At 42.5% G+C, this 18,219-nt stretch overlaps 1 protein-coding gene across 4 annotated transcripts in view; it reads left to right on the top strand.

Moving 5' to 3' along the window:
• The window catches only part of XRCC3 (X-ray repair cross complementing 3), a 65,831-nt gene that overhangs the window by 4,576 nt on the left and 43,036 nt on the right, over nucleotides 1-18,219 (top strand). For 3 of the 4 annotated variants that reach the window (XM_033952245.1, XM_033952243.1, XM_033952242.1), the window contains exons 2-3: nucleotides 865-946; nucleotides 4,535-4,672. In XM_033952245.1, the coding sequence (XP_033808136.1) occupies nucleotides 892-946; nucleotides 4,535-4,672 (193 nt within the window). In that variant the 5' untranslated portion in view covers nucleotides 865-891. Of the gene's footprint in view, nucleotides 1-864; nucleotides 947-4,534; nucleotides 4,682-18,219 lie in introns of those variants that run through there. The other variant, XM_033952244.1, reaches the window with a different exon arrangement.

The raw sequence follows: 18,219 nt of genomic DNA on the forward strand, positions 1-18,219 counted from the left end.
ATTCTACAAAAGCCATTGAAAGTTAGGCAGCAGTAACCACCCTACCACCACCTAACTTAATTGGTTTAATTGGGTTTAAGTGGCTCGATAATTGGTTGTGCCATTAAAATCCAATTAAACCATTATAAAAATAATAGCTCGGCCTCCAAGACCAGTGCCTAGGTCCCTGGTGGCTAGCAGTGCATAGTGATGCTGAAGCCTGGATGTAGGCATGTTTAGGTTGGCATCACTATGCTCCCAGGAAGGATCCTGGGTGCCGGAAATGTAGGCGCCGCTTACAGAATCAGATCCTTAGTGCTAGTAAATTTTCAAAGAATCAAATTTATTAATCTAACTCTCAAAGAGGCACTTTTGCTAAAGCTTAGCATGCGCTAATAGAATTAGCACAGACTAAATGCTAGGAAGCCTATTTTATACTTATGGGCTTCTTAGTATTTTTCGTATGCTAAGCTTTAGTAAAATAAGCCCCAAAGTTAGAAGGATGGACTAGGGGACATGTATTGAAGCTACTTAAGTACTAGATTTAAAACAAACAGGAGAAAATATTTCTTCACTCAACGTGTAATTTAAACTCTCAAATTCATTGCTAGAAATGTGGTGAAAGCAATTAGCTTAGCAGGGTTTTAAAAAGGTTTGGATAATTTCCTAAAAGAGAAGTCTATAGGCCATTATTAAGATGGCTTGGAGAAATCCACTGGTTATTCCTAAGATAAACAGCATAAAATCCATTTTACTCTTCGGGATCTTGCCATATACTTTTGACCTGGTTTGGCCACTGTTGGAAATGGAATACTGGGCTTGATGGACTTGCTCTTTGTCCCACTATGGCAGCTCTTATGTCCTAATGAATGTCTGTGTTTATAGGTCTCAAAAACAGAATTACATGAAGAAATGGATTGGGACCAACTGGACCTGAACCCCCGAGTTCTCACAGCGGTGAAAAAAGGTAAAAGTAATATTTCAATATATTTTTTACATTTATATATATACCCCCCGTCTGGCACCGGCACACAGCCCACAGGACGTGCCAGTGCTGCTTTAAGAAGTTCTTGCCTCTGCTGGGCCTTGAGCATGCATCTGCGCATGCTCAAGGCATCTATCGTAATGTAATGTAATGTGTGTGTATATATATATATTAGGCACAACAAAACTGCAAATGCATCTTTAATTTATTCATAAAAAAGTTCATATTTCTTGCCTGTGTGTTGATTCAGTTATGTTTTAAGCGTACAGTAGAACCTTGGTTTACGAGCATAATTCGTTCCAGAAGCATGCTCGTAATCCAAAATTCTCGTATATCAAAGCGAGTTTCCCCATAGGAACTAAGGGAAACTCGCTTGATACGTTCCCACCTCCCCCCACCGAGGCCAGCGGCACTGTTCCACACCCCCCCTGAGAACCAGCATCGCTCTCCCCCTCCCGCTCACACAGCCCCCCCCCCCAAACAACTTCAAACTTACCCCCCGTCTGGCACCGGCACACAGCCCACAGGACGTGCCAGTGCTGCTTTAAGAAGTTCTTGCCTCTGCTGGGCCTTGAGCATGCATCTGCGCATGCTCAAGGCATCTATCGTAATGTAATGTAATGTGTGTATATATATATATATACTAGTCTTTAAGCCCGTTACATTAACGGGTGCTAGAATATATGTATGTCTGTCTTTCTTTCTGTCTCACTCCCTGCCCTTGTGTCTTTCTTCTTTTATTTCTGTCTCCCTCCCTCCTATTATTTGTCTTTCTTTCTATTTATCTATCTTTCTGCCCCCTATGCAGCATTTATCTCCCCTTATCCACCTTCCTGTACAGTAGCCATATCAGCATTCCCTCCCCCTCCATTTCCTTGTGCATCAGCATTTCCCCCCTCCCTACTTCCCTGTGCAGCATTTTCCTCCCTCGGGCTAGAATATATGTGTGTGTGTCTGTCTTTATTTATTTCTCTCTCTGTCTCCTTAGCCACTTTTTCCTGTCCATTCTCCCTTCTTTTTACCTCCCCTGTGTCCACGACCACCCTTTCACTGCTCCCTTTATCCAGCAACAGCCCTTCCCCCTTTGTTTTACCTCCCCCCTGTCCATCAGTACCTCTTCCTTCTCCCCCTGTCCAACAATAGGCATCCCTTCCTTTTTCCCCCTGTCCATCATCACCTCTTCCTGCTCCCTCTGTCCAGCAGTAGGCCTTCCTTTATTTTTTCCCCCTGTCCATCAGCATCTCTTCCTGCTCCCCCTGTCCAGCAGTAGGCATCCCTTAATTTTTTTCCCCCTGTCCATCAGCACCTCTTCCTGCTCCCCCTGTCCAGCATTAGGCCTCCCTTCATTTTTCCCCCCTGTCCACCACCACCTCTTCATTGCTCCCCTTATCCAGCAGCAGCCCTTCTCCCTTTGTTTTATCTCCCCCCCTGTCCATCAGCACCTCTTCTTGCTCCCCCTGTCCAGCAGTAGGCCTCCCTTCATTCCCCCCCCCTGTCCATCAGCAGGTCTCCCTTAATTTCCCCCGCTGTCCATCTGCACCTCTTCCTGCTCCCCTTGTGTAGAGTTTTTTAATTAATCGGATAGAGTCATTGCGGCCCCCCCCCCCGCTCCCCTTCACTTGTAAGTCGGCGATTCAAGAAGCCTGTGCAGCAGTCTTCACACGCTGCTTCGGGTCCTTCTACTGCGCTTATTTGCTCTGCCGCGTCTCTGATGACATCATCAGAGACGCGGCAGAGCAAATCAGGGCAGTAGAAGAGCCTGAAGCAGCGTGTGAAGACTGCTGCACAGGCTTCTTGAATCGCCGGGTAGGTATTCAGGTCAGCGGCAAGGGAAGGGGTGTGAGCGGCTGGAGGGCGGCCCGGCTCGATTTATTGATTCGTTGGGGGGGGGGGAATGCGCTTTGTTGGGGGGAAGGGTAGGCAGACGCGGGGACCGTCCAGTTCAAGAGAGGAGCCGGGGGTGAGGAAGGCCGCCGCAGCTATGGAAAATTTTTTTTTTATTTGAAAGCCGCCGCCGGGGCTGCGCATGCGCAATTGTTTTTTCCGCTCACGGAACACGTTTTTTTTAGTGCGCATGCGCGGCTAGCGTTTTATTATATAGGATACACACATTACATTACATTACGATAGATGCATTACATTACATTACATTACATTACGATATATATATATATATATATATATATATATATATATATCGTAATGTAATGTAATGTAATGCATCTATCGTAATGTAATGTAATGTGTGTATATATATATATATATATCGTAATGTAATGTAATGCATCTATCGTAATGTAATGCATGCTCAATGTATTGCATGCTCAAGGCCCAGCAGAGGCAAGAACTTCTTAAAGCAGCACTGGCACGTCCTGTGGGCTGTGTGCCGGTGCCAGACGGGGGGTAAGTTTGAAGTTGTTTGGGGGGGGGGCTGTGTGAGCGGGAGGGGGAGAGCGATGCTGGTTCTCAGGGGGGGTGTGGAACAGTGCCGCTGGCCTCGGTGGGGGGAGGTGGGAACGTATCAAGCGAGTTTCCCTTAGTTCCTATGGGGAAACTCGCTTTGATATACGAGAATTTTGGATATATATATATCGTAATGTAATGTAATGTAATGTAATGCATCTATCGTAATGTAATGCATGCTAATGTAATGCATGCTCAAGGCCCAGCAGAGGCAAGAACTTCTTAAAGCAGCACTGGCACGTCCTGTGGGCTGTGTGCCGGTGCCAGACGGGGGGTAAGTTTGAAGTTGTTTGGGGGGGGGGGCTGTGTGAGCGGGAGGGGGAGAGCGATGCTGGTTCTCAGGGGGGGTGTGGAACAGTGCCGCTGGCCTCGGTGGGGGGAGGTGGGAACGTATCAAGCGAGTTTCCCTTAGTTCCTATGGGGAAACTCGCTTTGATATACGAGAATTTTGGATTACGAGCATGCTTCTGGAACGAATTATGCTCGTAAACCAAGGTTCTACTGTACGCTTAAAACATAACTGAATCAACACACAGGCAAGAAATATGAACTTTTTTATGAATAAATTAAAGATGCATTTGCAGTTTTGTTGTGCCTAATATTCAGTGAATATAGAAATGTGATTTTGAATACTACACAAACACATTTAAATTGTATCCTAAAGTAAACAGGGAGCCAATGAAGTTGTCTCAGCAATGGAGATACATAGTCAAATTTTATCTTTCCGAGTATCAGCTTTGCTGCCGTATTCTGAATCAATTGAAGATGTTTTAAGCTTCCCTTACTTAGGCTTACATAAACAGAATTGCAATAATCCAGTTGTGCTAGGATAATAGCCTGCACTAATACTGTCATATTTTATACTTGTTATCTAAGTACTTCTGATTGCTATAGTTGGATAGATTTGTGATCATGTGTTTTTCAATAAAGATATTTCACAAATAAAAATAGCAACTGTAGAAGCCATGTGTTACACTGTTTTGAAACATATGTAAAATGTTATATACCTTTTCTGCACAGTGTGTATAAGTTACTATGTATTATTTTCAGCCCTGACGTACTGTTTTATGTTAAAATAATTTGTTAGTACCTTTCCTTTCATTTCAGCTAAAATAAAATCTATGAGTGAGGTATTGAAGTATTCTGGACCAGATCTGCAACGCCTGACCAAATTGTCCATTGTGGATGTACAGCACTTATTGAAAGCCGTATCAGCTGAACTGAGAAAGAACTCTGTGGTCACTGGTAATTTTGATGCAAGCTATAGATAGCAAGAGTATATCCTAGAAAAATCCAGGATGCATTGAGAATTGTACACCAAAAACAAGGAAACAAAACCCCATGATAAGCAAGCAACAGTGAAGAAGTGGGAAAGGAACTGTACACATCAACTAGAAATAATATACTAAAATTTATTAAAACAAATAAAAATAGCCAATCTGTGTTGCAGACCCGACATGGCCAATGTTTAGGCTCTAAAGCAAGGGTGTCAAAGTCCCTCCTCGAGGGCCGCAATCCAGTCGGGTTTTCAGGATTTCCCCAATGAATATGCATGAGATCTATTTGCATGCACTGCTTTCATTGTATGCTAATAGATCTCATGCATATTCATTGGGCAAATCCTGAAAACCCGACTGGATTGTGGCCCTCGAGGAGGGACTTTGACACCCCTGCTCTAAAGCTTGCCTCAGGGGTACAATAGACATCCAGTAGATGGCAATCTTGTAGCATCAGTAACAAATAGACACGTATATCACAGGAGAGCAGAAATAGCTCTACCACTGCTTAGTAAAAGAGGGCCTAAGTGCTTTTCTATTTGTGCGCAGGATAGAACCAGTGCTGTTTTGCATCTGAACCCGTAAATTGCTTGCAGAAAATTATCAATCATCTTTTCAACTCCACCTTCTTCTCAGGGAGCTGATTCCACCTCCTAAGTTTGCTTTGTGCAAGCAAGTTTCTCAAAAGTGTTTCTACTCTGCTCTGTGGTTTTATTATTTTCAGATATTTTTCTAAGTGTTCGATTGAAGGCTCAGTGCCCTGAGGTTCCCACTTGTTGGGACCTCTGCCTGGGAGAAGACAGATTCACGCTACTAAAGTCTGCTTCTACCAGGATCAGCCCTCAGGGATTAGCCACCCTGTTTTTGTATTTTCGAAGCTCAGGGGGCATCCCTTGCATAGCTGCTCGCATCCCTGATTTATTCATGAGCTTGAGCGCAGGCTGTTTGGCTCCTTCTCGGCTCGGCTAGGATTAATAGTGGGTCAACTGTTTGGTCCTCCTTCGTGACGAGGTTTTCTGGGGGTTGAGGCTCAGTCTGACTGGCAGCCCAAAGACCAGGTTTGTCCAGCGAAACTGTGATGCAGATTTTTTCATTTGTTCAGTGAATAAGGTAGTTATAGCCTATGGAGAAAATCAAGGTGGGGTCTTCAAAAGTCAAATTTGAAGGTTTCTGTACCCAGAGCCTAGGTCCCCCCCCTTCTAAAACCCCTTTCCCTATGTTTTTGTCATTTAGTCTCCATGGGCCATTTTTACACAATTTTGCTGGCGAAGGCCATCTTGGATTTTAAACACTTTTTTTTTTCTAAAACCTCTATATGCTTCAAAACCCCTTGATTTTGCTTAAAATGACAGGGATGGACTCCTCAGGCTTTCTTACCCCTAAATCACTCCAGGTTTGCGCTAGATGGCCAGCCAAGGAATGTCCATGTCCCTAGTACGATAGAGCACACATGGGAGGGACAGGGGCCTCAGGCTCAGCCTTCAAAGTCCTCCAGGGCTGGAGATTCACAAGAGGCACATTCCCAGTAGAAGAGACACTTTGCAGAGCCCTCCAAAGGTGCAATTGTCTTCTCTTTCCTTGGAAAGAAAATATTAGTGTAACCTATCTGATAACTATCAACAATAAACCAATAAACCTTGTTAGTTCGAACAAAATCCTTGGGGTATTGATCGACAATAAACTATCCTACCATTCTCAAATCAGTGCAGTTGTTAAGAACTGTTTTTGGAAACTCAGAATGATTAAATCCATATCCAACATTCTTGATTCTCAGTCCCTTAACACTTTAATTCACTCCCTCATAATTTCCAAACTTGACTACTGCAACTCTCTGCTCAAAGGAGTCTGCCAAAAAGATATTTGATAATTACAACTAATCCAAAATACTGCCATAAAAATTATTACAAACAAAAAAATTTGATGATGTTACTCCCCTGTTAAAAACTGCTCACTGGCTTCACTGTATCACTTACAGAATAGCTTTAATCTCCTACAAAACAATGAAAACCAAGGAACCCGCTTTTAACCATAAATATCTGATTCTACATGATCCTCCGAGAACTTTAAGATCTGCATCACAGCATCTTCTTCATGTCCCATCCCTAAAAATCATTAGTACCCATAGGGCTTCTTTTGCAACAATTGTTCCAACAATATGGAATTCATTACCATTATATTTAAGGTCCGAACAGAATTTAGATAAATTCAAGGGTGGTCTCAAAAGCTTCTTATTTAAAGACGCATACGACTGTTAATTGCTCTAAGGGACTTTCCAAGCTTATTTTCTATACTAAAATTGATTTTTCCCTTTCCCCATCTTATTGTCCTTAATTGTTCGTTCTTTTTTTCAAATTGTATTTCTCCCCACTATCCTATTGTTTCATGTAAGTAAAGTTATGTTATTAATAGTTTGTTAACTGGACACCTTTTTAAATATTTACTGTAAAACGCTTAGATTTTATGATTAGTGTTTTATCAAATTTTTAATAAACTTGAAACTTGCATTGACCTAGCACAGAATCATGGGGCCCATGGAGCCTAGGAGGACCAGTAGGGGGTCCCTGCTAGGGTCCTCGAGACCCCCAGTACAAAGCTTCACTCTGGGTTTTGTGAGCCTCAGGTAGAACACTTATTTGAACTGTCCGGGGCCCTTGGCGTCTGCTTGCAGTGCACCAGAGGCAGTGACACAGGGGAGCTCCCTCATGCTCTCTGACCAGATGAGGACACAGGCTTGGACCAGGAGGTTCAGTCTGACATAAACTGGGAGGATGGAAAGTCCGATTCCATGCCACTGTTCTAGGATGACGTTTTGCTGTCAGAGTCTGGTTCTTTGCAGGAGTGTAGCAGTAAAGATGCACCAGTGGCCCTGGACCAGGGGGAAGACCCCATGGTGCACCAGCTTTCCAAGGCCTCTGTGCTCTTGGGCATTATTTCCGCCTTGCTGAGAGAACTGAAGCTGGAAGTTCTTCTAACTCCCTCATCTGTGCTCAGTTGCCATCAATCCACAACGGCATTTAATAAACTTCAAAGTACCTAATTTCTAAGCAGTCTTTTTTTCAGGTAACAGATTTCTAACTACCTCTATGGTCTTCAGTTCCAGCCAATCACCAGCCAAATTATTTGAAAGCTTGTTTTTCTTTCTGGCTTTTATTCATCATCAGACCTTAGGTTTTTTAAAGTGCTTGTGCTCTATACTCTGTTTTTTGCAATTCATTAATCTTTTCTTATACAACTTTAAAACTTTTTTTTAACTTTTTTGAACCTCGGGAAGGACCTTAAGGTTCAACAAGTTTCATCCGAAGGCTTTTTCAAGAACGGGTCCCCTACAAATAAGAGGCAAAAGCTGGTAAATACATCGGTTTCATTGTTCTAAAACTTTAAACTAATCCCACAATATCTTAGTAGTTCTAACTTTAGAAGTAAAATTACCCCTTTTGTTTTGCTCCACAGCATCCCGACGTGTGTTCTTCTATGTAAAGATGGCCGCGGCATTTTTTAGTTCTGTTTAAATCAGGTGACTCATTAACTACCTCACTGATGACATTGGTTCAGTGGGAGGAGCCTAAACTAGTGTCATCCATTTCCAAATTTAATCCTCCTGGATGCACTGTATTCAGAGTGTATATCCAGTGTTGTTCTTTGAAATTTAATCTGTTCTCAATGTAACCACCCTCCCACCCTTCTTTTATACAATCTATGACCCTCCATCTTAAATCGTCTATGGTGTGAGCTTTTTCCATCCAGTGTTGGACTAGAGGTGCCTGGATACTCTCTGTAGTTATACGCGACTTGTGTTCATTTAATCTAATGTGCACTGGTCTACTACTTCTCCCCACATATATGAGCCCGCATGGGCATGTGATGGCATAAACTACATTATGAGATTTGCATGTAGTTAGCATACGAGCCTTAATCTTGATATCTCTGTTGGTAGGATTCCATATGTTGCCTTCAATAGTTTTTGTGCACCATTGACAATGGCCGCATCTGACATGATTGCCATCCTCGATCATAACTAGCTTCTTCATACCTATACTTGGAAAGGCGCTCCCCTAAATTCTGTCCTCTGTTAAAGGCAATCATAGGAAATTCTTCCTCAAAAGTAGGTATCAGTTGGAGTATATGCCAATGTTGTCGCAAGCTTTTAATTAAGCTGTAAGATAAATCATAGTATGGAAGTACACATACCATCTTGTCTTCTACCGCCTGAGGTCAATCCTGGAGAATTAATTCGCGGTTAGCGTATTTTGCTCTGATGAAAGCTTTTTTTTACACATTTCTTGGGATAGCCTCTGAGAGCTATTCTATTCTCCAATGTCTTAGATTGGTTTAAGAATTCATCTTCATCAGTGCACAAACGTCTCAGGCGGAGAAATTGTCCCACGGGGAGATTGAACTTCATTTTTTGTGGATGGTGGCTGTGGAAGTGCAGCAATGTGTTCTTTCCCACTGGTTTACGATATACTGTGGTTTTTAGCTTGTTATGATCTTTATATACTACCATGTCTAAAAATTCCATCTTCTCTCTGTCAAATGCCATGGTAAACTTGATGTGTGAGTTGATGGTATTCAACCATTTGCCAAAACTTTCCAAAGCTTCCAAGTTGTCATTCCATATAAAGAAAATATCGTCCAAAAAATGTCGCCAGAAGAGGACAGATTAAAACAGAGTGGCCAGATATATGTAATCTTTTTCCATTTCAGCAATGTACAGAGTGGCCACCGAGGGGTCTAAAGTGGCCCCCATGGCGATCCCTTGAATTTGTTGGTAGAAATGATTGGCGTACTAAAAGTAATTTTGAGAGATCACCATCTCAGCTAGTTGACTCAGGAAGTCCGTAGAAATCCGTGGTTCTTCCCTTTCCCTAAGATGGAGTCAGATGATGTCTAATTCTGCCTGTTGTGGGATCATAGTGTTTAATGAAGTGATGTCAAGAGTGGCTAAAATAACATTCTCTGGAAGTTGATCAAGCCCTTGTATCAATCTAATAAAATGATGAAATTGTGGTAGTCATGGGTTGGAGAAAGTAATCAATAAACTGGGACAGCGGTTCCAGTACTGAACCTCTTGTAGATACAATGAGTCTCCCCGGAGGATTTCATAGGCTTTTATGTATCTTTGGAACTAAATAAATTTTGGGGGTTCTGGGGTGTTTCTCCATAAGGAAAGCTGCTTCTCTCTTAGTGATCATGCCCATTTGTAGAACTGATTCTACTGTCTCCATAATGGCCTGTTTCAAGTTAGTTGTAGGGGCCATATCCAACTGAAAATATGCTGTGGTATCAGATAGCTGCCTGCAAGCCTCTTCATTATATTGGGTCCTCATTTGAATCACTGTTGCACCCCCTTTATCTGCTTTTAAGATTAATAACTCATCCATTTCGACCAGATGTGTAAGAGCTGACCATTGTTCCTTAGTAAGGTTGTTGGGTTTGTATCTAGCTTTGTATTCAACTTCCGCAATGTTAAGATCTTTTAAGACCAGATCCCTGAATATGGCAACTGAAGGATGAAGGTTCCCTGATGGAACCCATCTGCTTACTGGACGTTTAATAGAAATATCAACTGTACTAGGGTTTTCCAGGAAAAATAGTTGTAGTTGAATCTTCCTCAAAAATTTGAAGAACGCAACCCTCATCTGGAAGAGGTCATATTGGGGGGTGGGGACGAAACTCAATCCCAAATTCAATACCTCTAATTCGGCATTGCTTAAGATGTAAGATGTCAGATTGACTACTGTTATTTGTTGTGTGGGTTGTCCCCCCCATCTGTGTTCTGGTGCTCATTCCTCTGCCTCGCTTCACCCCTCGGCTTTTTCCCCATTCCACGGTCTCTAAAAAAGGTTTTGAGTTGTCTTTTTTGCTATCCACTTCACTGGAATTATCACTTGAGTATTCAGATTCACCAGATGTATTCTCGAAAGTAAGCTTTTGTTTTTGCTGTTGTGCCTGCTGCTGTTGTTGTGGTTTATTATACTTGGTTCTCTTATTCCAAGTATAAACTCGTTCATTCTGGTAGTCAAACTCGTCCTGGCAGAATTTTTTGATTTTGGTTTGCCTTAAAGAGTCCTTGAATTCCGCCATTGATGTTTCCAACTCGCTCATTTTCTTGTCATATTCCTCATTAGTGTTGTTGGTACGGAGAGTGTCTTCCATTTCAGTTAGTTTCTGTTTTAATTCCTCTTCCAGTGTCATCGTGGTTTCGACTATCAGAACTATTAAATCCCGGCTGCATCTGTTTAAAATGACTGTCCACTTTTCTTTTTTTTTTTTTTTTTTTTAAATTATTTATTCAATTTTATCAATACAAACAAGCAATACATTACTTGTATTCAGATTAACAAAAATTATTAAAAAGAAAACTTATAAACCAATTCCACTTAAATCAGTGTTTTGGTTATTCATTTATACTTCCAATATATTTAGTCCACAATCTTTTAAAGGAGATTTTTAGAAAATAAATTAACAATAGAAACAATCTTTATCCAACCTAGAAAGCGGCAATTATCTGCGGTGCTACAGCCATTCATGGCAGGTTATACATTCTCAGCCATAGGCACTACTTGCTCTTTGGATTCTATAAATCCTACTAGTTGTTTAGGTTCAAAAAACAAGTAATTCTTATTCTGATAAGACACAAAACATTTTACAGGAAATTTCAGCAAAAAATTTGCCCCCAAGGCAAGGACTCTTGGCCTTAATGCCAAGAATTCTTTCCTACGCCTCTGGGATCTTAAAGACATATCAGGAAATATTCGAACATTAGAACCTAAAAACTGATCATTAATATGACGAAAATACAAACGCAATATATATTCTCTATCACTTTCCAAAGCGAGAGTTATTAACAGGGTTTTCCTTTCCGTTATAACCTCCAAAGAGTTTTCCAGAAAAGTTGTTAAGTTCATATTTTCATTGTTAGTCCCTTGAATCTCATTAGGAGTGGAAACTTCCACAGGTCTCTTGATTTGAAAATAGTTAGCTCTAACAATAGGTGGCAAACTTTCAATAGGAATAAGCAAAATTTCCTTAAAATACTTTCTTGCCGGGGGGCGTCACGTGCCTGCAAATAAGATGGCCGCTTAGTGCTTCGTCTCCGCTGCAGCCTCGCCGATTTAACATTTTTTCAGCCCGAAAAAGCGCACGTTGCAACCACAAATCACTACCGGTACGTTCAGAGATGGCCAGCAAATCTAGCAAGACCGACTCCGCTCCCACCACGAGCTCAGCCACGACGCACCCGGCTCCCAAACGGTCCAAACATGAACCGCCGTCTCCCGGTAAGGCCCCGACCTCTGACTCCGCTGATAATGGAGCCTCGATCGCGCGCGACTTGCAAGTCCTGCGCGAACTTATGCAGGAAAACCTGGCTGCAACCGCAGACATTAAGTCTGAAATGACCACTATAGTTGTGCAGTTAAAACAACACAATGCCCGATTAGAACTCGTTGAAGAACGTTTGGCAGCCCATGATTCCCAGTACAGGGACATTAACCGAGACCTGCAAAAACTCACTGTTCTTCAATCAGATATGGAGGATTTATCTAATCGTATGCGCCGAAGCAATGTGCGCCTCATAGGCCTCCCTGAATCTAAAGAGGGGAAAGATATGCTTCAATTTTTACATTCTTTCATTCCTGACATCCTTAACCTCCATTTCTCTCCCCCTCTGGAAATTGAAAGAGCGCACAGGGTCCCATCAGGTCCTCCATCACCCTCTAAACCTCCACGTCCCATTGTTTTCAAGCTTCTACGGTACCCACAAGCCCTTCAAATATTACAAGCTGCAAAATCTGCTCAGAATCTTTCAGTGGATGGTAAAAGGATCCTATTTGTCCCTGACGTCTCCAAAGCCACCGCTCAAAGAAGAAAGGCCTTCCTATCTATGCGACCTCAGCTCAGGAGCATTGGAGCACAATATGGGCTCTATTACCCCGCCAGGATGCGTATAACCTACCATAACACTACTAAAAATTTTGATTCTCCGACGGATCTCCAAAAATACCTTGATGACTCAGTGGGAGCTATGTCTTGATTCATAGGCTCTACCTTTCTCTGTATGCGCAGGCTCTGAAAGGGCTGAATCTGATTCTTTTCATGGTTTTCTAGGGGCGAGCGATGGAGCGGTTCACTGAGCTCCTCTTAACAGCATGCGACCCCATTTCTTGTGCTTTGTTTGTTTTATCATACTAGTTCATTGCAAACATGAGTCCGTCACTTCCCCCTTACACTCTCTCCCTCACTTGGCTCATTGGTGTGATTACCTTTCTCCTTTTCTGCATATATTGAACTTGACCGCTCTCAGCTTATTATGGTCTACACTCAGGTCCTTCTCTATACATGGCTAACCTGAATATTATATCTCTGAATGTTAAAGGGATAAATAACCCAATTAAAAGGAAGAAAATTCTGCACTACCTTAAGCATCTCAATGCTGATATTTGTATGCTCCAAGAAACTCATCTCTCCTCCGAAGAGGCACAGAAGATGTCTGGTGGCTGGGTCCAACATTGCTTTTCTGCACCGGCTCAAGGAAAGAAAAATGGTGTTATTACCCTCTTGAAAAGATCTCTAAATTTCCAGCTTTCGTCTCATAAATTTGATCCTGCTGGCAGATGGTCCTATGTTGAGGGCTCTATAGCAGGTCAACCTCTGAATCTCTTCAACATCTACGCCCCCAACACTGATGACTCCGCGTTCTTCCAATCATTTCATACGATCAGCACAACTTCACTGTCATCCCACACCATATTTGCAGGGGATTTCAATTTCCCCATCGACCCCTTCATTGACAGATCCTCCACCTGCCGCCCAGCTAAACTGGGAGTCCGCTCTGCGCTTCGCCGATTAATGGATTCATTTGGATGGATTGACTTCTGGAGAATTTTACATCCTACTACTAGGGACTATACCTTTTACTCTGCTCCTCATAAATCTCACTCAAGGATTGATTACATATTGGGCTCTAAAGACCTGATGAGTCTAGTTTCTTCTGCAAAAATACATGACATCACTATATCGGATCATGCAGCTGTATCCTGTACTATTCAATGGTCTGCTTATCCTTCTTCTCGTCACTGGCGCCTCAACAATTTTCTTTTACAAGACGAGACTTTCCTCTCACACATCAGGACTGAATCGCAAGCTTTCTTCGACACAAATACTTCTTCAGTTTCGGACTTTTCCCTTGTTTGGGAATCCTATAAAGCCTGGCTCAGAGGAGAAATCATCAGCTACTCAGCCTTTCAACTCAAACAACGCAAATCTACTTTGAACCAATTGGAATCAGACATTCATACATACGAGACACAGCTTTACCATCGCCATGATCCTTCCCTATACAAAACACTGCAATCACTGAAGTTCCAGTACAACGAAATCTTCAGCTCAATGGCCTCAGCATCCATATTTAGAAGATCCGCTACTTACTATTCTTCTTCTAATAAATCGGGCCGTCTCCTTGCTAATTATCTCAAAGGTCGGCGCACCAAACAAAGGATCTCTCACATCAAATCCCCTAATGGTCTCCTGCGCACCTCTACCCAAGATATCCTTGAGGAATTCCGCATTTTCTACAATCAACTCTACTCCTCTGAGTCTTCCTCTGATGATAACTCCATATCGGACTTTCTTTGCTCTCTCAAATTACCCACCCTCTCAGCTCTTCAACAACAACCCTTACAACAGCCAATATCTACAGAAGAAATTCTTCATGCCATCTCCTCCATGCCCTCTGCTAAGACTCCCGGTCCTGATGGCTTGACTTCTGAATTCTTCAAATCGTTCTCCTCCTTCCTGTCACCATATCTACTATCATACTATCATGGTCTGATGTCCACCTCAGCTAACCTTCATCGATTTCTTGAAGCCAACATTATTGTTCTGCCCAAACCAGACAGAGACCCCCAGCTCGTTAAGAACTATCGTCCTATTTCCCTACTCAACCTGGACTATAAAAACTTCACCAAAATATTAGTGTTTCGACTAGAGAAAGTTATGCCTGCTTTGATTCACAGGGACCAAGTTGGTTTTATGAAGGGTCGATATGGGGCAGATAATACCAGATTGTTATGTCATGTGCTCCATTCCACCTCGTCAAACCCTGACCCAACCATTCTCGTTTCTCTTGATGCCGAGAAGGCGTTCGACAGGGTGGAATGGAAATACTTATTTGCTGTTCTGTCTGCATTTGGATTACCTCCTATGTTTATCCACATGATCTCCCTTCTCTACAATAACCCTACTGCTAGACTAATTGTTAATGATACTGCCTCCTCCCCCTTTACACTACACAGAGGCACAAGACAAGGATGCCCCATATCCCCTTTATTGTTTAATCTAGCCTTGGAGCCCCTTCTTGTAGCTATTAGGCAATCCTTAGATATCAAGGGAGTATCTATATCCAACAACGAATTCAAAATCTCCGCTTATGCTGACGACGTCCTATTATATCTCTCTGACCCAGAACCCTCCTTAACTTCCCTAATTCGCTTGATCTCCTCCTTCTCTCTGATCTCGGGATACAAAATCAACTGGGACAAAACGGAAATTATGCCTCTTAATGATTCGTGTATCCCTTTCAATATCTCCTCTCAGCCCTTCAAGTGGGTCCCCTCTGGAATTAAATACTTAGGTTTACCATTTGATAGAGATCTTCGATCATCTATGCAATTAATCTCCTCTAAACTATTTACACAACTAACCACCACTCTCTCTAAATGGTCTCCCCTACACCTCTCATGGTGGGGTCGATTGGACACTTTAAAAATGATGGTAGTCCCTAAAATTACTTATATTTTCAACATGTTCCCATTATTGTTCCCACCGTCTACATACAAACATTTGGAATCAAAAATGTCTCACTTCCTGTGGAATAACAAACCCCACAGAATCTCACTTCAAAAATTAAAAGCTTCTTCTCAACAGGGTGGTGTTAACTTCCCAGATCTTCACTGCTACCATAAGGCCTTTCTCTTGAGGCAGGGTGCTGAGTGGCTTTCCTCCCCTCTATCTTCGGACATACCCAACTGGTTAAGACTTGAATCCTCTCTCATGAGCCCCTTCCCTCTTTTTCGCTTGATGGGCACTAGGAACATACCCAACCTTCTTAACCATCCCATCATATCCACGACCCACAAAGTCCTTGCTGACCTTGACGCACGACTTGATATCCCCTGGAATCAATCCTCACTTTGTCCTATTTGGCATAATAAGCTGATTTTAATAGATAAGAAGCATATATCATGGCCCTCCTGGTTTCATCTAGGTATCTGGGATATCGGTTCCTTATGTCAACCAAATGGATCCTTACTCACGTTCCAAGAGCTGATGAGTTCCTTCTCTGTCAATGCTTCCCACTTTTACAGATGGCTTCAACTTCGATCTTCACTCAAAAAATCAGGTCTATATCCGATCTTACACACTACTGCTCCCTCCCTATTCACTCTCTCACACCAATTTCTATCCCTAGGTCACTCTGCCTCACACTTTTACAAATTACTTAAATCGTTCCTACCTGTCCCCCTAACTCAATTACAATCCTCATGGGAGAATGACCTGGGTACCCCCATATCCGAAGAAGCTTGGTCTCACATATATTTTTCCACTTCTCACACATCTCGTTCAGCCTCGAATCTTCAACATATGTTCTTCCTACTTCATAGAGCGCCCTGGACTCCACTCAAATCCCATAAGATTAACCCCGCTTATTCTGACCAGTGCTGGACTTGCCACTCAGAGGTGGGCTCTCTCAAGCATCTTCTCTTCTCTTGTCCAACTATTTCCTCATTTTGGTCCTCCCTCTGGGATACTGTATGTTCCATCTTCCACATAAATATCCCTCTGACATATCAAATGTTACTTTTGAAATCCTTTTCTGTTTCCACCCTAATCTCTGACTCAGATGCTTTTCTATTTGACTTGTTGCTATCCCTAGCCTTGAAAGTTCTTCTTACATGCTGGAAGGACCTGTCTCAAGCCTCTTGCTCTCAATGGTGGAACCTAGTATGTCTTACGTACCGAACTGAAGCCTATTTGGCCAAAACTTCTAACAAATCTCTGAATTTTCAGCAGAAATGGTCCTTATTAAGGTCCTATTTACATACCACTTCTCACCAATAGGACAGCTACTTGCTTCCACCATTCACACCATCCACATATACTTTCCTGTTTCTCACTTCTTACTCCTCCTCCCTCCCTCCTCCCCTTGTCATTACATTCTTTTCCACTGTTCTCATGCTTGCACACACATGGATGGACATCCAATTTTGTTATACACAATTTGTTTGGATGATTGATATTATTAATTGTTTAATTGCGCTCACTATGCTGAACCACTTAGAAAGCTAATTGTTTAACGTTGAGCATATCTAATGCTATTCACTTCATGTGTTTGTTCCTTCCTTGTTCTGTATTTTATAAAAAACTAATAAACAAACCTTGACTAAAAAAAAAAAAAATACTTTCTTGCCATCTCCATTGGTGAAATTAAGGGACATTTTGGAAAATTTAGGAGTCTCAAGTTATTTTTCCTTAATTGGTTCTCGAAACTTTCCATTTTTCTAGCAATAAATGTTCTTTCTTTTACTAATTCCAAGTCCAGTGTTTCCATTCCACAAATTCTTGACTCCTGTTTTTTTATTTTCTCACTTAAATCTTTAAGGGCCAAACCCTGTTGCTCCACTTTAGAGTGGATAGTCCCATAGTCAGTATTTAAAGTGGAAAAAGACATTTTGAGGTTAGCGTCCATAATTGAAATGGCCTGCCATAAAGCCTCCATATCTATTACCTTAGGCTTCTCCAACACCCCAAAAGTGATCTTACTTCCTCCCGAAGCTCCTCTCTCCTCTCCTGCAGTATGGGTAAGCTGTCGATGTACTACAGCTTCTTCTTCGGCTCCAGAATTACTTGGAGCTACCAGCCCTCCTTCACTGAGAATCAAAGACTCCTCCCGGGTCCATGATGCATCAGGAACTCCCAAAACTGCATTGCTTCCAGGTTGTGGGGGTGGCTGCCTCTGTTCCGGGCTTAGAATCGCCCGAAGCTGCTGGCTGAGTTCGCCCGACGAATTCGGGCTCACCCCTGAAGTAGCCACCGCTGATTCGCCCGATCGGGCCAAAGCTTCCTCGATTGTGCTCTGCACCAGACGCGGTACCGCTACCGCCGCTGGAGGGTTGCCGCGAAGGGCTCCTTTTCTCTTACCCATGTTAAGGTAAGAGAACTGCTAATTCAAAAGAAAAAGCAACGCCGGCCGAGAACAAGAGAGGGAGCCTCACTCTCAGGCATCCGCTCTCATCGCCATCTTGAATCTCCTTTCTGTCCACTTTTCTAAGAATACTTTATCAGAAGTGAAAAGACGTGGTTCCTTTATCATTCTGAGTCCCCTAGGGATCATTGCCTTTTTTAGGTATTGTATGAGGATGCTACCATGTAGTTCTGCCCTCGTAAGTCTTTTTTGAACATTTTCCCAGTCAGCCCAAACAATTTTCGCTCCTACATCACCGTTGTCATCAAGAA

This window comes from Geotrypetes seraphini, chromosome 7, assembly GCF_902459505.1.
Source record: "Geotrypetes seraphini chromosome 7, aGeoSer1.1, whole genome shotgun sequence".
Lineage (NCBI taxonomy): Eukaryota > Metazoa > Chordata > Amphibia > Gymnophiona > Dermophiidae > Geotrypetes > Geotrypetes seraphini.